The following is a 23,942-nucleotide window of genomic DNA, read 5'->3' as shown; positions in this document are numbered from 1 at the left end:
CATCATTGGTCCATTAGAATAGCTTGAGATAGAGAATGGAAGATGAACCCACTTAAAGAGGTCTACTGAGACACAAAGCAGACATTGTGAAAGAAAGGGCACATGCAACTTGTTTCAGTCCATTATTGTAGTCCCCAAAGGCCCATCTGCCAGGATGCTTTTCGCCTTTCACCATATCTGAGCAGGAGTACGCTAAAGTTTTTGACAGCACCCTCTCATGCTGCCTCATAAGATAGTCCCCACAGGTACTGATAACGCACATAGAAGTCGTGTCATTGTCACAGCAATTTATGACAGGCTACAGACAAGCCTGTGACTACACAGTAATGCATTGTTTCTTGGGCAACATCCTCTTTAGAGTCTCTTAAAGTCTTCTGAGGTTTCACACTGTCAAAAGGACAGAACTGTGTTCCCAACGCCACTCACCTCAGTTGCACATCAGAAGGCTTTGAGTCTCATAACAACATAATAATTTTACTCACACTCCCTGTGGGTCTGCAGGATTATGTTGTAGTTTGTATTGTATTCTGTCTGCCTTTTTGCTTTACGTGTTTGTGTATTACTACATAAATGAATAATGTTGAAATATTTCAAGAGAAAGTTTCAACCGAAGAGGTATTTTTATTGTGATCTACCTTCAATTTGCATTGTTATGCATAAGGTCATTTAAGCATGCTTAAAGGAAGCTACAATAAAATTGTGTTTTATTATTGAACCAGAGATATTAAGATTTGCCTGCATGACTGAATCAAAGGGGGAGGATTTCTAAAACTTAAACAAAATTTGTAAGGTAATGAAGATATGCAGGTGTCCATGTATATACTTTATTATTAGAATTACATTGATAATTGAAATTGGGTATAAAATGAATAATTACAACAGCTTTGAGCTTTACATCATATCATTCCGTTATTCTGTCATCAAAAACATACCTGGAATGTTGCTTTGATTGATTCATGCATGTTTGAAGAATCCATCAATCTACTGTGACATCCATTCGAGGTGCTTTAATACTTGGGGAAACCGAGCGCAGCCTTTTCCTTGGCAGTTTCCAATTAGTGTTTTGCCTCAGACAACTCTCCACTCAGCTCCTTCAAACTAGTTAGCAGCAATTAGCAAACACTTGGTGGAGCTGCGCATCAGCTGAGTTCATTTTATGAGCTACTTCTTAGTGCAATGCTGGTAAAAACGTTGTTAAAAGCTGAATGGAGAAGCATTGCTGGGATGATGTGCTGATGACAGAGTTTCGGAAAGAGCAGGAGCTTCTTAAAAAGACAGAATCCCAATTTCAAAGTGTTGCTTTGCAAAGTCAAATTCTTTTTAGTCATGTTTGATATGGAAAACATTTTTATCTCAATAGAAGGTATCATGGTTACTTGATTATGCTATCAAATGGCACTGTGTGCCTGAAAAAAATGTAATACTGATGGCAAAAGAAAAATGGCAAGATTAGACATTCATAGTTTTTGAACGTCCTACTAAGGAGTCAAAAATATGCAGAATTTATTGTGTTGGAAGCAGAAATATGTCCTAAACTCTATAAAACTTCACTTTAACATGGTGTTAACGTTACATTTAGTAACTGTAGTTACATTTGCTTTTACTAACCAGTTAGTTCTGCTTTTACCTCCTTGTGTGACCTTCTATTCTGTGTTTACAGCACCTTCATCATTGAGAAACAGCCACCCCAGGTTCTGAAGACCCAAACCAAGTTTGCTGCCACAGTACGCCTCCTAGTGGGAGGGAAATTGAACGTTCACATGAACCCTCCACAGGTCAAAGCAACCATAATTAGCGAGCAGCAAGCCAAGGCACTGCTGAAAAATGAAAACACAAGGAAGTAAGTTCATAGCACTCTTTTTCTCTGTCAATGCAAATTTAAAAACATAAAAAACATCAGTGTGTTACTTGGTAATTATAAATCAGCGATAACACAGATCACATGTGGGGTTTCTCGAGGCTATGCAAGATGTTTCCCACAGAGATCAATAAATGAGAGCTTGTTGAGAATTATATTTCTGTGGAAGCCTCTTTCCACAGCTTAGCTGTGAGACAGGCCTAGAACCTGAACAGTCGCTCAGAGGAATCTGTGGTGTAGATGCAGAATCCATTTTTAGCCCCTTTCACAGTCTCACTCCACATTCTTCCTAACTTAAAGAAATCCTCCACATCTTCTGGTCACCTTGGCAGCTAGTGGCAAAAATGGGGGAATCAATTAAACTGTTGAATCATCTGGTCTGCATCATCTGGTATAAACAACATACTCAAAGACGTTTGTTCACTGGTCTAAAGTAGATAAGATGGTCTTGGTGATAGCTGCATATTCCAATTATACAGGAAAGACACCATTCTAGGAAGCCAGAGGGGTGGAAGATTAGAAGCACTGCGATTCTTAGCACACGAGTCCATCACATTAGACAGAAGAGTCAATTTACTCACTAATTGTCTTTTTGTTCCAGTGAGAGCAGTGGAGAAATTCTTAACAATAACTGTGTGATGGAGTACCACCAGACTACAGGCACTCTCAGCGCTCACTTCAGAAACATGGTGAGTGGGGGGGGGGCTTTGCTGTCCACAGTGCATCCGGGTAGCATTCACAGCGCTGTGGTTGTTTCCACAGCTTACTACTTGTGATAAATTCTGTTGATTGGACTTGTTTTGGAGAAACACACACTTTTCTATATAAGGTTCCCACAGCTGATGATACATGGCAGAGCACAAACACCAAGCATGAGATCGAAGGAATTGTTTGTAGACCACTGAGACTGGATTGTATTGCACCACAAATCTGGTTTTGTGCTGCTTTGAAGGTCACCAGAAAGTGAAAACATGTTATTCTACTTATGCCTTTCAAAGAGTTTAATTCTACCTTGCTGTCGAATTCTAAAAATGAATGTTATTTCTTTTAGATATGTTGAATTATAGAATTAAAGAAGAGAAATTAATATATTGATGAAAGGTATGCAAAACAGATCCATTTATTTACACAGCTCATAACCTTCTGAGGTCAGTGTCAGGACACACAGATGCCCCACCCTCAACCCACACACCCTACGGTGCCGTGCCTTAACAAGTGAAAACAGTTTTCGTGGAACCAGGTAGATGTACAAAATTCTAGGTATTGCAGTCTATATTGAGACGTGCTAAAAATAATCTTGTGTTTACATTTTTTTTATTTACCTTAAATATTCAAAAATACAACTCAACCATATTTGGCAGCTAGAATTTGGAGGAGTAATTTTCTATGACTTTATCAGTGTCTCACTTGCCTTCTAAAGAAGATTGAAAGACGTCTTAAATGTTTTCCACTTATGAACAACTTTTTAACTATTGAATGATTGATTTCAAAATGTCTTGAATGTCCAATTATGGGACTGTCCACGCGTCTCTCTCCCTCGATCTGAACAAAATCCCATTCCAAAGTCTCAAAGTTGACATGGTAAAGTTTGAAAAGTGAAGTGGATCAAGAGAAAAATTATCTAAGCAACTCGCAGGAGCTATGAAAATACAGGGAGCAGAAAAGTTCAATGATAGAGTTCTCATAGAGACTGGGAACAAAGCAGAAAAGTGACACTGAGTCAATGTCACTGGTGTATTTATGTAGAGGAGATGAAACTGGAAGCACTGGAATTAAATGCAAAACTCAAGTTAAAAGTTATAAAATAAACACCCAAATGGAGAATCGCTTGAGACTGAATGAACTGAGGGACGAGACTGTATTTTTTTTTTTTTTTGTTTTTTGTTTTTTTGTGAAGTTGTTTCTAAAAAAGTGCTGGAAAGTTCAAGGAAGCAGTCTGTTTGTGTTGGGGAAAAAATAGTTTTTAAATTATGGAATCCAAAAAGATTTCTAAGAATACAGGGCTTGCTTTCATACTATTCAGATACCAGGATGTCATTTGATGAGCTGAAAGCTGAATGGTCTGAAATATTTCATGTTTGGCCTCAAAGCTTTGTTGGATTAGATTAGAATAATTTAATCATGCATGATTTCAAAACGTATTACATTGAATCCTCAACCATTTCTATTATTTTGTGGACTGAAAAGGAAATCATGACAATTTGTGGACCTCTTCAGATTCATGGATGAATTGTGAATCTGTGGATAAAGTGGATCCCTTGTTATCCATTGAAAGAATGACATTATTTGGAATGGTAAAACTCATATTAGCGAGTAAAAGAGGAAATATTATTAACAGCACAAGAACTTGGATAATGTGGGTGGACATTGTAGTTTTCATCCTTGAGAAAATCTTACTAGCTTTGATTTGTTAAAATGATTTTCCTTCAGTATAGTTGGATTTTTTAAATTATATTTTATATGACATACTTTCCTATATGTAGGGTACCTAATTTATTCAGGTAGCACTGTTTTGTAATCAGTATTTAATTTTTTGTGTTTTTTTATTCTGCCACTTAAAAAGGTACAAATCAGAATCACTTTATTGTAATTGCCAGTGAACAAGTTCACAGGCTAGGAAACTGATTTGATATGATGGTGAAAAAAAAATGTTAAAGAATATGAATATGAAAAATATTTAATATGTAAACGGGTGCAGAGTAGCAAATGGATGAGGTGTTATGCTAGAGTCTTGTTCGACAGTCTAATGGCTGAGGAAAAGAAACTGATCTTGTGAAGGGAAGTTCTGGTCCAAATGGGCTGCAGTCTCCTGCCTGAAATATATATTGTGGTGGGGAAAAAACAAAATGTTCCCAGATTGATAGTCTGCCACCAATGCTTTTTGAAGATCTTGGTTGTGGTTAATCCCCATTGCTTTTTATTGATTATTTATATTTACAGGTAATTTTGCATGTCCTTACTGTTTATCCTGTGCATAAACTAATTTATCGTGTCATATCTTTTTTTTTTGTAGTCTTTGAAAAGGATCAAACGGTCGGATAGACGTGGAGCAGAGTCAGTCACAGAAGAGAAGTTCACCATCCTGTTTGAGTCTCAGTTTAGTGTTGGAAGCAATGAACTTGTCTTTCAAGTTAAGGTAAGGTTATACATAGACAAAAGTCAACAATAGTCACATTAACATTTATAGAAAAAGACTGGAATCGGTTGTTTTTTGTAATTGTTGAAATCTGCTTATCCTCAAAAAAAATCTAAGCTTATGATAAAACATACGATTTGCAGATATTTCTATACATTTTTCCTTATGTGCACAATCTTGGTTGCATTCATGTGCCGACTGAATTGTTTGTTTTTTTCTCTGAACAGACATTATCACTTCCTGTTGTGGTGATAGTTCATGGTAGTCAAGACAATAATGCCACAGCAACTGTATTATGGGACAATGCGTTTGCAGAGGCAGTAAGTAAAATGTTTTTCTGGGATTGCTTTCTAAATTTTCTGTAGATGTGGTTGCAGTTTTGAAATTTTTGTGCATTTTTATCTCTTCCAGAACATTTAGATTAAAAAAAGACTAAACTGAATTGTTTGGCTTTCATTTGTGTCTTGTTATCTTTTCTCCTTAAAGGAAACAATAGTTCAAAGTTATAAAATGAACACCCAAGTGAATAATTAAATCTATTAAATGTCATATAAACTGGAGACAAATCTCATAGCTCTGAAAATGGTAGTAATACAGTTTTTAAACATTAAATAGTGAAGTCATAAAAAAAAGTTGAGGCATCTTTTCTGCATTTAGTACCAGTAGAGTTTAAACATATATGTACCCTACAATAATAGAAAAAATTATTTTAGTCAGGCCTGTAATAATCAATGTGAAAGCTTGTTTTCAAGAATATTTTGTGGAGATATACAAATTTGTATTCTTAATAGGACGGTACACTATTAAAGTGTACTGTCCTTTACACTTTAATAGAAAGTAAGTTATAAAAACATTTTATTTTTAAACATTTACCACCTAAGAAAATACTAAGGTTATAAGGTAGCACATTAATGTAACAGGGCTTGGTGTTTAACTTTTTAATAAAGGCAGTAAAAGTTGGGTTAGAATTTTTTTTCTTTCCTTTTGGTCATGAAGTCACACATGTAGTTGTGTACACATCTTGTTAATAAACATTCAGCTTTCGTCTTATTTACTTGCATTGCTACTGGTAGTTAGCTTGTATGTCATAATATTATTTAGCAATTCAAATTAGGCATCAAGTCATTGATTAATGCACAATTCATAATGCCATAAACAAAAAAGCTGCTTATATGAATACAGGTTAATTTTTGTCACTAGAAGTTTTTTACATTTTGTTCCCATCAGGGTCGAGTGCCTTTTCTCGTGCCAGATAAGGTGCTTTGGCCTCAGCTGTGTGAAGCCATCAACATGAAGTACAAGGCGGAGGTGCAGAGCAACAGAGGGCTGTCTGAGGAGAACCTGGTCTTCCTGGCTCAGAAAGCTTTCAGCAGCTCCAGCAACAATCCTGATGACTACCGGAGCATGACGATGACCTGGTCACAGTTTAACAGGGTTAGCACCAGTCTGCCTACCTCGTGATGCTCTGAGCAAACATGTAGCTTTCTAAAGTACTGTTCAGTTTATCTGTTATCATCAGAGTTTTATCACTTTATTTAGATTTTCTTTTTTTAAAGCCCTTAACTCATAGTACATAATGTGTTTCAACCACAAGCTTTGCTCTTTTGGTAGCTTTTGTTGTCAGTAAGAGATTCATACACAGAAATATTTCCTGTTTCATTTGTGGCATCCTCACTGCTCTTTTCTGTGGTCATCTTGAGTGAGAATTCTTCATTGGCATCTTAATTGTCCTATTTGTCCACATAGAACAATGTCGGAGGCTCCATTTACTGGCTTAAAACAGCCATTATGGACTGGAAATGTATCTCTCTTCACCATACACTATCTTTCTCATTGGCTGATCAAACCACTTTGTGTCAACCCTTTAGAAAAAAGTGCATCAAGGTCATACACGAACACACAGCTGTATCCATTCACGCAATGCACATAGACGGTGGAAATTATATATTAGTGGTGGGACTCGATTAAAGTTTTAACTCAAGTTAATTAATTGCAATTAACATTTTAATTAAAAACTATCTACAAAAGCAACATTTTCAGTTTAAAAACCCCTCTAGCTGCTAAATCATTGAATAAATAGAAAGGTGAGCTCAACAGCATATTTCTTGTTTTTGAGCAATTATTTACATAATGTAATCATAAAATTGGTGCAAAGCCAAAGAATTGTGCCCATTCATCAGTTTTCAAGTATTTCAGAATCTTCTTTGAGAAAATAGTTCTTTTGAAATGTAGACAGTAACATTGGCACTGGGGATGCCTCTCCTTGAGATAATTTTTTTTTTTTCTTTTTTTTTTGCCTTGACAGGCTGACTCCTTTTTGCACAATACACATGTAACAGCAACAGCAGTCTTTTCCAGGGTCCCATAAGACTGGTTTATCTCTTGGCTCCAATAAGCCAAGAGAAGCGATTTTGTTGTCCAGTGTTGCGGTTTGCAGACATGTGTGTCAGATTAAATGCGCAAATACAAAGATTTTGGGTGGGACCATTTTCAACAAATAACATAAGAATAATTGTTAAAAATTTAAATGCTTTAAAATCTATGTAATATGTATTAATCAAAAATTACTTGCTAAAGTCTTGTCCCTAAATAATCATTTAAGTGAACCAAGCTGATTTAGAGAAATGTAAAAAAAAATGTAAAAAAATTTTTTAAAAATCAGTCAAACTACATCCTGCATGGTTTTCAGGAGATTTTGCCCCCAACATTTTTTCTGTCCACAGGAAAGCCTTCCAGGAAGGAACTTCACATTTTGGCAGTGGTTTGATGGTGTGATGGAACTTACAAAGAAGCATCTCAAGCCTCACTGGAATGACGGGTAAGGAAGCTGTAAATTCAGTTTTAGTGTTAAGCTGTGGCAGATCAGACACGTTAAATAAAACACTACATTCATTCATTCATTTGAACTTCATTCATTTCATTTTGAATGTTTTATTTCACTTTTTAAGGCACTAAATGTTTTCATATAGTCTCTTTTCATGTTTCCCATGGCAACTAGCAAAACAAAAAAATTGTTAAATTAGAAATTCTTTCTTTGTATTTATATGCAACATTCTCTTTGTAGAGCAATTCTGGGCTTTGTGAACAAGCAGCAGGCTCAAGATATGCTGATGTCCAAACCCAATGGCACCTTTCTTCTGCGCTTCAGTGACTCTGAGATCGGAGGTATAACAATTGCGTGGGTAGCAGAAAATCCCAACAAAGCAGGTAGGATGTGCTGGATGTCACATTTGAAACTTGTTTTAGCTTTAGAATATGCAAATGAGTCCGACAATGTGTGCATCCCTTTCAGAAATGTTATTCTTTGCACAGCTTTGAAGCTAGTGAAGCGTCAACCACAAGAAAAACAGGAAAACAGCTTGGTATCACTAGTTAGTTGTGTTGACCTCTTCATTTCAAATGTTACGCATTTGAAATGACAAATGCGCAACATTTGTCATTTCTCATAACTTTGGTGTTGTTTATTGTGGTTTTCTTTGAATCATTTCTAAAGGACCCTTTGCAACCATGTTGCTCTATTCCTTTTAAACATAATTTTTTATTTAAGAGATGTTCTTTTTGCAGTCGGTTTTGTTTTAGGCGGAGCATTTATGTTCAGTCATTGTCTTACACTGTTCATCATACTGTGTGTATTCACAGCTCTCAATTATGTCAGAGCAATCACTGCTGTATAATGGATCCAAGAGGTTATCAAATAGTTTTACAGTTCTCTAAAGTGATTCTCCAAATAAGCAATTCTGGTTCTAAAAATGAAATAGAGCTGTGATCCTGCCATTCAGGAGATGGCTTCTTCATTTGTGAAAAAAGTGCCTTTAATCCAGCTGTTTAGGGCATTTGTGTCTTGACTGATCCCACTTTCTAAAAATCTAGACATCTGGTGTCTGGTCCACAGCTGTGGCCAAAGCATGGGTTTGGCTGCAGCAGCAAAGACATCTCTGAGGCCCCAGCTTTCCAGAATAGTCAATATCAATTATAAAGTTCAGGGGCTGTTTGAAGAAATGAAAACCACCCTTCAAAAGACTTCTGACTTTACGATGAAGGTGAAGTCTTTCGATACCCCCTCCCAAAGCTTAAATTTAATGTTAGTAACTCTTCAGGAAGGACCCGAAGTTTTACTGGCTTCTCTTGTGGTTTTTTTTGAAAGCGTATTTCATGCAGCAGGCAGCACAAAGATCCTTCGCTGGAGTTGTCAAGACACTCCTCGGAAAGTTTCACTTGACTTCAAATAGATGAGATGATGACTTTGTCCCCCAAATCTTTTTTAATGTTGAGTAATGACATTAATAAGTCAGTGGTTGGGGGCAAAAGTTGAATGACCTGCTTCGTTCATTCAGCTCACATGTTGGAAGATGTGCGAGTGTCTCAAAGTTTATTTACTTCATCATTTCATTTCATTATTCATTTATTCAATCAGTGGCTGTTTCTGATTACCTACAAACTGGTCCCTGTTGGCAAAGTCCTAAATGGTCAGATTGTTGCGGCACAGATGGTCTCATGGTAATGCATCTTCCTGATTTCACTATGGTTAGACATAGTGAAGTCGAACCATTTACAGGTGCTGCAACATATTTTGCCTAAAATGCAATAACAGAATTTGAAACAAGCAAAAACTGTCTCTAGATGAATTCTGGGTAGAGCACATTTACAAAGAAGTCAATCAGTAATCAAACCTGGATGTGGCTGGTGAAATTAAGCCAAAAAAAATCTAGTTTTTCATTCTTTCACAATTTAATGATGGTATCATACAGGACGAAGTTGTTTGGGATTGTTTTTTTTTTTTATCTTGACAAGTGCATTTTATTCTTGTATTCTTAGGTTAGCCTTAAAATTTGCTTGATGATGTGTTCTGTAAATAAACAACTGTTACTTCACCCAGTGATAATACTTAGTTTCTGTTCTGATTCCATCTCATCATCTGAAATTTTCTCCTTGAAAGAAATGGGAGAGTGTGATTGCTGTTGTTGATAGTTGACTCTGTGTGTTTAGGTGAGCGGATGGTTTGGAATCTGATGCCCTACACAACTAAAGACTTCTCCATTCGCTCTCTGGCTGACCGAATTAGTGATCTCAATCACCTCCTGTTCCTCTATCCTGACAGACCCAAGGATGAGGTGTTTGCCAAATATTACACACCACCCCTCTGTAAGAAACTCTGTTCAAATAAGCTCCAAAATTACTGAAGCAAGAAGATGATGTATGTTTTTGCAAAAGATTTAATTTGTTTTTGCAATTTTCCCATTTTTTTTTTTTTTTATAGCTAAAGCGGTGGATGGTTATGTGAAACCACAAATCAGACAAGTAGTGCCTGAGTAAGTATTTCCTGCCTGTACTTTTCCTCTTATTCCTCCATTTCTGTTTTGCCTTTCTACTCTTCCTTCTCTGCCATCCACTTCCCTGTTATTATTCTGAAGCAGTATTTAGAGTTAATCACCAAGGGCCAGACCTTGAATTCAGTTTAGCCATTAGTTAACTGTTACAGTTGGAGGAGGCCAATTAAAGATGGCGGGGGTTCCTGCATGAGCTTGTCTTCCACTCATCATATGAGTTAGGCTTGTTAGTTATGAAGCTGCAGCGCCTGCCTATCTCCATGGTAAGTTTCGCAGCGCTTCAGAAAATGGACACGAATATATAGAAAAGCACAGGAAGCACGCTGAGAATTGTTGCTGAGGAAACTGCCGAATCAATTTTTGTCAATCTTTTGTTCCAGATTTTCAGTTTAATTTATTTCTTTATTGGGGGCGGGGGTTTCTTTTGCAGCTTTGCTACAGCTAATCCAGACCCAATCAGTGGAAATCCAACATATATGGATCAGAGTGCCTCTCCAGCACCTGTTAATCACTCTCAAACTTATGCGATGTACCCTCCTATGTAAGTTAACAAGACCCTCAAAAATATCATCTCCTTTGTGTGGATTTTGTTGCCAATGTCCTGACATGAATGGTCTCTACTTCCCTTGACAGGGCTGACCCCGTGTTGGATGGAGACGGCGACTTTGACCTCGATGACACCATGGACGTGGCAAGGCATGTGGAGGAGCTTCTGCGAAGGCCTGTGGAGAGTCAGTGGGGTGGCCAGCAGTCTTGAGCCTTGACCTCATGACATGCAATGCAACCAAGCAAGCCCTGCCCTAACTCCTGCCCCACCTGTTGTTATCATAGTTTAATTCCATTCATCTCTTTTTTTTTTTCAATACCGCTATAATGTAAAATTGTTAATAATGGCTGTCTGTTTCCTTTTCCTTTCTGCGTAAGAACATGTATGTCTGTGATTTCCTATAGTTTATTTGTCTCATACGTGTTTGTAACAGACAAGATTAAACCAACCTACAATGTTACAGTGTTGTGAAAAACAAAGGAAGAAATATTGTCCATGAAAATTGTGCATGTATTTTCAATTGATCTTAAATTCATTTTGAAAAATATGCTACTGTATGATGTTATTTCAGAAGTTGAATGTTTTGGGTTTTTTTATTTTATATTATCTGCTTTGTAAAATTGTTATTGTTCTGCTGGTGACACTGATCTTGCCCTTTGACAAAAGAGAAACTTCAAAGAGGAGTTTTGCATTTGCTCCTAGAAAAAAGATTAATTGCTTGTCAGTTATTCAGATGTCTATACACTAACGTATGGTAGAGTTGCTCTCTCTGCGCTCTGCCCCAGTCTGCACACACATCAGAACACGGTACTCGCTCACAAGCTTAGGATTTATTTGTGTCAGATTTTTTTTTTTTTTTTCCACCAGCTGCAAAGGAAAGGAGCTCATGCACCTCCCTTGCTCTCACAGGGCTATATGTGTTCTCTTTATACACACAAATGCAAATCTAAGCATTTACTTAGCGCTGCAAGTTTGTTCTCTCAGGTCCCACTGCTCCCCTCATCGATGCTACCTCGCATTGGTCTCCTGACAGTTGTTCGTATTGGTTCCTTCACTGTTTCTGCACACCCTGTCTCCAGTAGGTACAGTCGGTGAATTTTGTGTTTTAGTAGTTTCCTTTAATGTTTGTGAAGAAGATCCCGCCTGCAAAGGGGCAAACTTTTGGCTGTTTTATGCTTGAAGCCACTCTTGTGAAGATGTCCAGAGTCATGAAGTGTCTTGCGTCTGATTGGCTATGCCTAAATATTCTGCATTTTCTGCATCCTCATTCATTTATCTTGTGTAACTGCATCACGACACTGTGGCATGTGCATGTCTCTTTGTGAAAACTTGAACAAGCAAGCAGCAAGTGTTGCAAAGCAAAAAATGAAGGCTTTAAAGGTTTGCAAGACTGAATGACTGTTGCCAGATTCAGAACCTGCAGGATGTCACTTTGCTTCTATGTTTGACTTCCATCCTCAGAATCAGAATAATTATTGTTGTGCATCCCCCTGTTTGTTTCACATAGATCAGAATTAAGACAGTGTTGCAACCTCAGGAATAAATTGTTGCAGAACCAGTGTTTAAGCCAAAAAGAAAACATTGTATACAAAAGATAATGCATTTATTTTATATATCATATTGTTTCTGTGGCACTCCACAGTTGAATGTAACCACTTTTGATCAGACTAAAGATTCACATGCAGTTTGTGGAAATTTACCAAAAGAACCAGAAGTACTCACTTACAAACCATATAGAGCAATCAAAAATAAATATGTATTTTTATTAGCTTCTTGATCACTATATTTAATGTTTTTCCTGATTTAATTCCTCATTTTTTGAAGAAGAAATCTCAAGTCACAGGTGACATTTTGACAGCCCCATTGTCATCCTTCTCATTCTTTTTAAGATTTCTTTCACTGTAGACCGTTCACGTTTCAGTGAGATAGATGGCGCTGTGTTGTTTGATGTATATGTACTATGTTTGTTGTTTGAGTTTATCACTTGGAGACTGTTCAAAGAGCCACAGCTGTTGAGTTGAGAAGAATAAAATAAAGTTTTATAAATAAATTTGTTTATATTTTTTCAAAACCCTTTTTATCCTTTAAAAAATAGAAAATTGAATAGGATATGTCTCGGGTGCAAAATTGGGACAGTTTGTTACCCCAGCAATCCAATTCTCAGTTTAGAGTCACAAATTGTTCTGTTTGTCTTTTTATTTTTTATTTTTTTAGTTGTGCATGAAGAAAAACTAAACTGACACACTGAATGGAAGGCCACACAGAAAGGTCCTGATATCCAATTAGGTATTTCCTTCCTGTAATGCTGCTCTGTTAACTGTAAAATCCAATTATATATTTTTTTACCGGTAATTTGACAAATCATTCGCAAACCAGAAAAACATCATGGGTATAGCTGGTTATTAGGTCCTTAAAAACTGTAATCAAATTATTAAAAGGGACATATTGAGTCTGCTTGTGTTTTTTTTTTTTTTTTTTTTGTGCTCTGCAACTTTTATTAAGATTTATACATCATCTTATAATAAAAATAAGGAGATTGGTATTAACCCACGCTGAAGATGGGCACCAGCACACCTCCTGACCCCACTAGGGACGAGGGTGTAAGAAAATGGACGGACAGACGGACGGAATGAATTAACCCAGAAATTAGCAAGTATAATACAGATTGTCATTTTCTCCTTGCTTAAAGTAATTGCCTTCTTTTTCCTTTAAACTCACCAGGACACCAAATTGGAGTCATGAGATGGACAGGAATAAATTCCTGTCCATCCAGTTGTAACTTCCTCCCAGCTACTTTCACCTTCAATTCTGGGCTAACCTTTGGTGCTTTGGATGGTCAAGCTTAAACATGATGCTCCGCCCCATGCAGAAGAAGAGCAAACTTCCAACAAATAAACAGTTATAATGGCAGAGGTATAAAAACTCAATGCTTTACCTGAAACATTTTTGCTTTAGCCAATGCTGAGGCAAAGACGAGAGGCAGAAATATTCTCCAATGAGTCGCACATCAGGTCTGTAAGGTTATTTGCAAGAAACACCCGAGAAATTAACATTAAAGCCCAAGTTTTTCTCAGCCGAGGGGCACAAAGTCTTATTGGATGTGATAAGAACATTTTGTCAGGAGCATTTTGCACTTGCAAAAGCAAGTAAGTAATAACTTAAGAACTTTTGCAAATTTGTTTTCAGGAAAAAAGCAAAGAAAGGTACTTAAAATGATTAAATATCCATATTTTCAAGTATCACCTGGTTATCAGAAGCATCTAACACTCAGAAAGTTTGTTTCCACCATCTGGTGGAAAAGAGAAGCACTACATTTGTTTTTATGAGTCTGAGCTGAAGTCCAAATACCAATTAAGTTCTTCATGTCATGCCTGTGAAAGATAAGAGAATCTAATTTACAATCAAATTCAATAAAAGGTAACTTGTCATTAAATGATTTTCTTTATCAGTTTTGAAAGGTCGGGGATTTCACTGTTTGCATCAACACCATGAAACCTAATTATTTTTATTGGATGTATTGCGTTGCATTCCAGTCTTATCTTCAGACTTTATAATTTATGTACAGCCCACCATGTCAGAGGCTGACGTGTGTGTTTGTTAGTGATAGTAACGAAAGAGCAGATGGCTCCTTACAGCTTTAAAGTCAAGTTACAGCAGAAGTTCCTTGTTTGTGTTATAAACTGATGCACATACAAGGTTTCCCTGCAGCAGAGAGTGCCGCAGCATAAAATCTACCAATTTGCGCAGAAAACTTACAACGGGGTTTCAACTTCAAACTGGAACCAAGAAATAGTTCTAGTATTTAAAAATCTTTTAAATGTGTGGATTTTCCCCGTTTTACAGAGATTTCAAAATATACTCCTAATATTACATAAAATAAAACTAAAACTGCTCAAGGATTTAAATAATTACATGGTAATTACAAAATAATTTGCAAGCAACCATATTTATGAATTGATTTAGCATTAAGGTTAAGTTGCTGATGAAAATATCACTGACTCGGGTTCATATAATTGATATCATCATCACCAGATAATCATCATATAATTATCTGATCTTAAATCCTATAATTCCCCCCTTTCTGTGATTGGTTCACCCTGACTGGCTTTAGAAAAAAGCTCAATTGTTTTTCTAATTCCTGTTAACCACTAGATGTCAGTAAAGTCCATTAAATAAGCTGTTACTATGCATCAACAGTTCAGTTTGACTCAGTATATACAGAATACATTTAAATTTCTGCCTTTAATGGCATCTGGATTGCTTGGATCACATTTCTGTGAATGAACTGGTTTTTGTTTGTTTGTTTGTTTTGCCTCACTATCACTCACTGGTGTTGCTAGATAAGCATTCTTACTGTTTACTGCCACTGGCTTCTGGTAAAAACAGATACATGTAGCTGTCATGTCCTCCACAGTCTGATCTCAGTAAATAACAATGCTAAATGTAAATTATTGTGAGTTTAAATGAGCCACTCCTGGCATATATTTTGAGGACAGCCAAGCATTGCCAACATATTGACATAAATAATTTAACCTTTTGAGATGATCAGGCCCAGATGTTTAAAATCTTTGTTACCAAGTGGACACTGTAATATGACCTCATACTGCATTTAAAGTTTATTGAAATGATTTATCTATAATCATCTTAGGCCATGTTTTAAATCACTGGTGCACCTTCTCACTTCTGTTACTGGAATTTCAGTGTGCAAATTTATTTGGGTGATGGAGAAAGCCTTAGATTTTATACTGACAACTGCATTTACACACCAAACAGCCTTTTACATATCTGTTATAAATGATTTTAGTCATGGTTTCAGTTCCTTTTAATCTGAAGAATAACAGAGACAGGAAGCATGCTGACAAAGCTTAAGAAGACACACCCTATTCTCCGCAGTGATGAGAAACAGCAACTTCCGTTTTAGATATCATCTTTCAAATGTAAAATAGGCGCCTGCCTATGTGTCTTGGTCTTGTGGTTTTATTGCTGCAATCAGTATCAACGCAAACATTACTCCCACTACATTCAGTGCTGAGGAACAACTGGGAAACACATGACTTTTTGTAAGCAGCAATAAAAATACAATTCTGAATCATAAGCAGTTGAGGACCATCTATTTTTTCCTCTTATCCTTCTGCCTCCACTTGCTGAGGGTTCCACAAACTTTAAATCCATATTTTGATTGGTGAGATATGAGGAAGGACATATCTGTCCTCAGACTTGTCCTCCTAAGAAATACATATGTAAACTCCATTGATCAGAACCCAACAGAATTTGCAGTGGGATGGAGGTTGCCTTACTTTTTGCAGCCATGTTTGACATCCTGCCACAGGAAACAGCCGCAAACCTCAATGGAAAAACAGCAGGTGTCATTTCCAAAACAATATTTCAGACTTGCTTAGGCAGCATATAGTTTTACTATCTTGTTTAAGATCACACACAAAAAAATAACATGCTTACTCTCTTCCATGCTTTCCAGTCCAGCTGACACTAAAGGATAATCCAGTGCAACATATCCAGTATCTGTGGTTGGTTGGATCAATCAAACACACATTTTAAAAGGATTACTGATTGCACTCTGTGGACTCACGCAAACTATGAGTTTGAGGCCTGTTTCATCAGTGGCCTTTCTACATTAAAGTGAGGCAGCTGGGTCGAGTGAGGAGGCTTTTAAAAGCAGAAGTTTTGCTAAATTATTTCTGATAATGCATAATACATGACCCTGGGAGAGCATGAAGGAAAGCAGAGGAAAGCAGAGGCAAGCAGAGAGCGAATGGGGGAAAGAAAGGAGCATAAAATCGCTCCCATCTCCATGTCCAGGAAAACAAATCCTCGGTAATACATCTTCATGTGTCCTTTTCTTCTTAAACTCTTTGCAATAACATTCATTCTCTAATTTTGTTCACTTTCCCCAATCCTCTTTCATTCCCCTTTCTGTACTTGAGAAGAAGCTGGTCTGCACGGGTCCTCTCATCAATCAATCAATCAAATTTTATTTGTATAGCACATTTCAGCAAGGCATTTCAAAGTGCTTTACATCATAAACACAAGAACACAAAGTCATGCAACACATAATAGACAATACATTGTTACATATTACATTTCAAAAACAATGCTAAACAGGTGTGTTTTTAGTTGCGATTTAAAAGAAGTCAGGGTTTCTGCAGTTTTACAGTTGTCTGGAAGTTTGTTCCAAAGTTTTGGTGCATAGATGCTGAAAGCTGCTTCTCCTCTCTTGGTTCTGGTTCTGGGGATGCAGAGCAGACCAGAACCAGAAGACCTGAGAGGTCTGGAAGGTTGATACAACAACAGCAGATCTTTGATGTATTGTGGTGCTAAACCGTTCAGTGTCTTTAGGATAAAATTACCCAAAGGTTGAATATCGAGACATCACACTTTCTCAAACTGAGGAATTCAGAAAAAAAAAAATCATTTGGGTAACTTCACTCAGTAGAGAAAAGAATAGAAAAGGAAAGCCTGGTCAGAGTCTAGACTTACATCTGATTGAGAGGCTGTGGCTTGAAAATCAACAGGCTGGTTAAAAAAAGGAATCTCCAATGATCAAAAAATATTGACTCCAATTGTTCCCGTCAAAGAGTAAACAGTGTTCAGGGCAATTACTTATGGGGCTAGATTGATTGCACTTTTTTCATTGACTTAATAAAATATCATTTGAAAGCTGCTTTTTGATCCACAATTTTAATTATTAATAAAGAAAAACTATTAGGTTTAAAATTTTTCAGAACTGTAAATCATGGAGGTTGTGATTTTGCAAAGGAACAAAAAGTAGTGAAGGAGTGATGTGAGATTCGTTTTGTGTTCTACTAAGTTGGGAAATGTTTCCAGAGGTATTACAAAGATTATGGGGTAATAAAGCCAAAATGTAAAAAAGCAAAAATAGAAAAATGGACATTAGACTTAAACTATAAATTTATGAGGGATTGTTATACTCCCTCTTGTGGACAAAATACAATACTCCAAAAAATCAGAGTTTTGTGATTGACTGCGGAAAATTATATCACTTAAAAAAACAAAAATACTGAAGTTTGTAAAAAATATATATATATATATAACAAAAATAAAATATAACAATTGTTTGTTCTGATTTCCCCGAAACAATCTCGGTTATAGCAAATGCAGAGGAGATTACGCGCGCGCCGGTATCAAACGGTGTGATTGCGCGCGCCTCGCCTCGCCTCGCCTCGCCTGCTGCATTTAATTGTGGGCATTCTTGCACGCGCCTGCATGGGCGCGAGTCAGTGGTGCGCCTACTGCGATTGCGCTTTTTGCAGTGTTGAATTTGTCCCGTGGATGCATCTCCCCCTGTTTTTTTTTTTGTTGTTGTTGTTGTTTTTGTTTTTTTGTTTTTTGCAAGCGCTGCAAAAAGTGTTTCAGTCGGCACACAGACGAGCCGACACAAGAGGACGTGGGTGAGGGAAACCGGGGTTTGAGGAAAGGAGGACGAAAGTGCGAGGTGACAAACAAAAGAACGGCATCTTCATACAAACTGTCTGTCAAGATTTGATCTGTTTTTTATTCTTTCTGGAGCGCACGTCCCCCTGGGATCCAGAAGCGGAGGAGGTCTTTCTCTCTCTCTCTCTCTCTCTCTCTCTCTCTCTGTCTCTCTCTCTCGCTCCCTGTCTGTTATTATTCCAGGAGAACAGTTGATCCTGAGCAGCCCGGCTCCAGACGCTGCTGCGCGCTGCCCCGGACGACAGCTAATCGACCGCGCTCGAAGAGAATGGGTTGTTTTTACACTGAGGGGGACGGGGCTCTGCTCTAAGTCCGGCAGATCATGTCAGGGGTACACGCTTCAGAAACAGGACATTTTTTTGATCCTGCCATCAGCGCACCGCCAGCCCAGGGCGCGACTAACGCGGCGGGGATCGGTGGCGACGGGGCCGCGCTGCCTCCGACCGCTTCTCGGACGTACTTGGGGGTGTACGGGACCGAAGGAGTGTACACCAATGGACGGTACAGGGACCACAGCGACTCGCGGATCGGGAGTGGCAGCCGTGATAATTCCGCGGAGAGAAGTCAGGGAGGTGGAAACACACCTTGTGGTATAATGAAGGTTAGTGACAAAAGCTCATCTTCTGCGCTGTCAGTGATTTCCAAGGTTACACGAAGGAAATCTGTTCCAAAGCAGCAAAGCAAGTCTGATTTAACAGTAACCATTCCCAGATATTCATGCCTAGTTTGGCGGCGTTTTGGTGAGCCTGTTTTGATGCACCAAGAAAAAAGGGTCAATTACGGTGATCTACGTTCAGCAACTTTCTCCAGAAGTTTATTATAGAGGAGAATGCATGAATAATTCCCAGAGCCCCAAACGAATTGCATGTAAATACTTCCACTGAACTTTTTAATATTTTTGAATTGTGATGCAAAGTATCAAAATCATGCACATTTAGTAGATCGTCACTCATGTTGTTTTTGCAGAAGCAAAACAAAAACAGGAAGTTGAAATAAAGCTGGAATGTTTTTTTTCCAGCTTAATGATCTAGATTAAAGAATTAATTTGTTGAGCATTTTACTCTACGGGCAATCTAAGTTTTTAATTGAGAGAGCTGCAAAACACCTTAACTGCTGCGAAGTACAGTATCTGAATCTGGCGTCTTTTCAAACTTTTTACTGAATAGAAAAGCGACTCCCAACTCTGCAGCAGATGATCTTTCTCCTTTTATCCCTGAGATGATTATATTATTTTTAATGACAGCCCTGCCCTAATTAGTGCTTTCATTACTGGAGGTTAATTAACTGGTCTCCCGCAAACCACTGGCAAGACACCATCTTTTTTTTTTTTCATAGTTTCAGCTCATATTATATGCTCTGCCCTGACTGAGTGCAGAATTTTGCCATGTCAGCTGAAGTTCACATGGCAACTGACATGTTTTTTTTTTCTGTGATCAGAATCTGCACTCCTTATAAACCATCACATGTTCATGATAGAATAATTAAACCAGCTGTAGATTCACCTCATGTGGTGGAGGATATTTTCATATTATGTAATGTTGCAGCCACATATTGTTGGGATTTTATGTGATAGACCAACATAGATTAGTGAGTTATTGTGAAGGCTAAAGAAATGATAAATGCTTTTAATGTTTTCCTCTTTTTTGGGGGGGAAAAGAGGAAAACATGAAATATGAAAACTGCTTATGTTTGTTCCTCTTACTTTTATACCTATTAATAAAATCCATTGCAACATATTGCCTGGATTTTATCAATAGTCACCAAATTTATAAACATCAATATAATTTTAACTGTTTTGTTAAGCCCCCAAAAGTTTGGAGAACATTAATGAACACACAGCATCATAGAGACAAATGTACATAGTACACAGGTCAGGGATAACGTTAAGAGTTTTGAAGAAGGTTTAGGTCATAAAACAGTATCCAGTAGGACATATCTGCAAAATCTGCATTGTCAATCTAATCTTTGGTGCAGTGGAGCTGCAGCAATTCTCAGCTGAAGTCAGAATTTTTATATACATGAAATCTAGAGTTACAGAAAAAGTTCTGTTTAAAGTTTTCCACAAGCCATATAAAGGTCACAGAAAATAACATGAGAGAAAGTACATGAAAAAGGCAATGTGTTATGAAAAAAACAACACTGCACATCAACCTGAACCCACGACCCCCTTAAATGATACATGGTGTTGGCATTATGATGCTGTGGGCATGCTTATATATTGTTAATCTAGACCACACATCGAGATCAAGAATGAACTTGTTTGGAACAAAACATATCCATGCCCAATCAAAGTCCAGTTGAAACTTTTGTTGAGAATCCACGTGAAAACTGGTATTCACAAAAGCTCCTCGTCCAACGTGACAGAGCCTGTGCTGTTTTTCAAAGAAGAAAACAAAACAAAACAAACAAACAAACCTCTAAATGTAGAAACCCATTACTTTAAGAGTTGTCGTTGTAATTGTGGCAAAAATTTACTCAGTACACACATAGTACATCAGAGTTCAAACATTTTATTGTTCAAAATTATCAAGGCAGCTTTGTTCTTGTAATTCACAATCATTAATTACTTTTGTTGGATTCTATCAATACTCTATCAATTGGGGTATGACTTTTCATGATGTCACTATTTTCTCGTTTTAATTATTTTATTTTTGCTTCTATTACATTACTAAATGCTCAAATAATAATATAAGTGTAGTCTTAACAGACCACATTGATTACTACAACATTCAACTGTTGGATTAGGTAAAAATAGAGTTTTATAGAAGGTGCTTTTTTTACAACTTAATGTTGATCATTGTCATCAGGTTGACCTGGAGTTGTCTGAGCACTTGGAACGATGCGGTAAACATTAGCTTTGACAGGAACCTACTGATCGAGCATCGGGCTCTCAATTGTTCAGTGGAAAACCTTCATGCATAGTTTCAGCACACCTACTCGCATTTCAGACACACATTGCATGTGTGTTTGAGTTGCAGTTCAGAAGGTGAAGGGGCTTCGGTTCCATGGGAATAGCAGTCATAGTAGCACATTACCTCATTAATTTGGCTCTCGACATGCAAATGTTGGAAGAGAAGAGTTTGCTTGTCTGTCTCTTTCGCGGGCACCCAGCTTTGTCTTCTTGTAATTCCTTAAGCAGGGTGATGGTGTCATGTCAGAGAGACTTTATAGTGACTAAAGGTGAGGATTTGTGATGTACATTTGTTATGTAATGCTGAACTGAGGATAACTGTGAGGTTCATTTATGGTTTCAGGTATCAGCCGAGGAGGAGAAGGAGGAGTTTGATGGTTAATTTACCAATGATCTTTCCTGTCTTCTTTGTTGTTGCTGTAGAGTTAGCAACTGAAATAGGTCAGCATCTAAATCTGTAAAAAAAAAAGTTTCTCTTAAATGAGTCAGAGAGGAGAGACAAATGTGTAACAGCGCTGTTATTGTTAAATGTAAATGAAGTTGAGCTACGTTTAAAACAACAGGTTGATTCTGAATCTGTTTAATTTATACACCAACCAATGGTGGGCGATAGGTATGTAACAAGGTCTATCGCACAAGATTTAGCAAATATTAAAACATCACAAAGTGCTATCACATTGTTGTCAGCATGTGAAGTAAATGGAAGCTTTTATTATGAAGGTAGCTTTGGGGAGCTTCTTTTCTCAAACAGGATATATCAGTTCACACATCCATGCATCTGTCCTCTTCTGCTTTTTGCGAGATTACGGGATTGTGGGGATAGCAGACCCATCTCAATCTGGGAATCCCTAAACTTTTCCTTCCCACATGGACTCTTCACCATGTTCTTACTCCGACCTGTTAGTAGGGATGGACAATTATCTCACTGTATTACTTGTGGAACCAAATAAGTATATAAAGTTGCCTTGCCTTATCTAAGAAGAATGGGCTGGTAAAGAAAACTCTGGATGGCAATAATAAAGAAGGAAAACAAACACAAATGAAAAGCAAAACACAAACACCATTGATTCATGACAGTGGGTTGATTCATAATGGGAGAGTTTTAGTTTTAATTCAGTATTTGTGTTTGTGGGCACAGATTAGTTTGATGATTGGAACCCTTGAAGTTTGTCAAAAACAGAAAATCAATTTGTAAGGGGGAAATACTTGTTTCATGAAGCACTCTGTGACCACTTGAGGCAACTGTTGATTATTTCCTAAGTTAGTGTGAATCTTTAAAGGTTCTCTGACGCTTGGACAAGAATTTTGCAGCAGGAAATCTGTGCAAATGTGGCATCGTAGAAATCTCTCACTCTGCTTTGACGATTTTTTCTTCAAGCCATTGATTCCTTGATATGTGATTTCAGTGATCATCCTGAGGATACCTCACAAAACCAAAAGTAAACAGCCACTCACTAACTGTATCAAAGCATTATCTGAGATGCTTTGTGGACATTACAGCTCAGATCCCCCCCATTAGTGATATAATTAGGATACGTATAACAAAACTCTGGGTGAAATGCCTGTCTTTGCTATGGGATTTCAAAGGGCATAAGTAATACTCACATCTCCTGTAGCAGCAGGCTGCACTCAACGCTTGGATATTTTTGGAGAAACAGAGAACTGCACTGCGCAGAATAAGAGACAGCAGAAGATGTGAAATGGTGATTACAGACATCTTGGGCTGCTGAATCATCGCTCCCTGCCTTGGATGGTTTCCACAAAGCAGCAAAGGACAAACATCTGAAATAGACGTCTTTATGCGAATTCACAGTTTAACACCAAACAGTTTTTGTTTCAGCAAAGGTCACTCATCCACAAGAGACACAAAGCTCACAAAGCCCCGATTGTATTTGACGAGCAGGAGTAATTAACGCCTCAGTGTTGTGAAGTTAAGCTGTGAGAATGAGAAATTTAACGTGAATTATTTTGATTCTGTTGTGAGTTTTTGTGCAGGTTGGTTATACTATGTGGTGAACATGTTTCATCTTCAACCTGCTGGTGTTTTAGACCAAAGGACAGAGAAGTGAAGCATTCACCAGGCTTGGTTGTTCCAGTTTTATGGACCACATTGAGAGGTTTACTACACAAAAACAGGATAGCTTGATCCAAAAAAGTCACATTCCAATGTGAAAGTGTCCTCCAGACAAACAAATGTCTTTCAAACAGAAATTATTTCCTCCTGCATGTTTATGGTGATCCTTTTCTGCTTCAGTGGGAACCCGTGCAACAGCAGAGGAAGAAAGCCTGAGTTTATGTTATTTGTCTGTATGTCACAGGAATAACTCTGGGTTAAATAATGTCAACAGGACATTGATCTGGTCAGAAGATACATTAGAGTCTGGTGGAATGGTCCTAGCCCTTCAAGGCGGGCATGTGTGAGGATGAGTGATGGTCATATTTGTCAGGCTGATGTCACCGAGGAACAGGAGTCTATTGGATGGGTGGGATAATACATCTTCTCCACCTGGATTTGCTCCTGCATGTTCCTTATTGTATAAATATGGCATTTTTTCCTTGATCACATTTGTTGTCATGTCAGTCTTCAGTGAGGCAGAACAAGAATGAAACGGTACACAAATAAGGGAGCTGGTGATGAAACCATGTGCAATCGTCAAAGAAAATACATAAAAAAAGTTTCAGTTGTTGATAAT

The 23,942-nt window shown here is 37.6% G+C and overlaps 2 protein-coding genes across 3 annotated transcripts in view; both read left to right on the top strand.

The window, feature by feature from the left end:
* Window positions 1-13,317, top strand: part of stat5a (signal transducer and activator of transcription 5a) — a 52,591-nt gene extending 39,274 nt beyond the window's left edge. For both annotated transcript variants that reach the window (XM_055051778.1, XM_055051779.1), the window contains 11 exons: window positions 1,661-1,840; window positions 2,460-2,547; window positions 4,872-4,994; window positions 5,222-5,314; window positions 6,222-6,428; window positions 7,718-7,812; window positions 8,059-8,201; window positions 9,981-10,136; window positions 10,252-10,303; window positions 10,752-10,862; window positions 10,955-13,317. In XM_055051778.1, coding sequence (XP_054907753.1) covers window positions 1,661-1,840; window positions 2,460-2,547; window positions 4,872-4,994; window positions 5,222-5,314; window positions 6,222-6,428; window positions 7,718-7,812; window positions 8,059-8,201; window positions 9,981-10,136; window positions 10,252-10,303; window positions 10,752-10,862; window positions 10,955-11,078 — 1,372 coding nt within the window. In that variant the 3' untranslated portion in view covers window positions 11,079-13,317. The remainder of the gene's footprint in view (window positions 1-1,660; window positions 1,841-2,459; window positions 2,548-4,871; window positions 4,995-5,221; window positions 5,315-6,221; window positions 6,429-7,717; window positions 7,813-8,058; window positions 8,202-9,980; window positions 10,137-10,251; window positions 10,304-10,751; window positions 10,863-10,954) is intronic.
* A 4,932-nt stretch (window positions 13,318-18,249) lies between these two features.
* The window catches only part of plcl5 (phospholipase C like 5), a 65,091-nt gene continuing 59,398 nt past the window's right edge, over window positions 18,250-23,942 (top strand). The window contains exon 1 of the mRNA XM_055052128.1: window positions 18,250-18,939. Within this exon, the coding sequence (XP_054908103.1) occupies window positions 18,661-18,939 (279 nt within the window). The 5' untranslated portion in view covers window positions 18,250-18,660. The remainder of the gene's footprint in view (window positions 18,940-23,942) is intronic.

The sequence above is a fragment of the Poeciliopsis prolifica genome, unplaced genomic scaffold (genome assembly GCF_027474105.1).
Source record: "Poeciliopsis prolifica strain line A6 unplaced genomic scaffold, Auburn_PproV2 SCAFFOLD034, whole genome shotgun sequence".
Taxonomy (NCBI): Eukaryota; Metazoa; Chordata; class Actinopteri; order Cyprinodontiformes; family Poeciliidae; genus Poeciliopsis; species Poeciliopsis prolifica.
The sequence above is the reverse complement of the archived record's forward strand: the minus strand, read 5'-3'. Positions and strand labels throughout refer to the sequence as shown.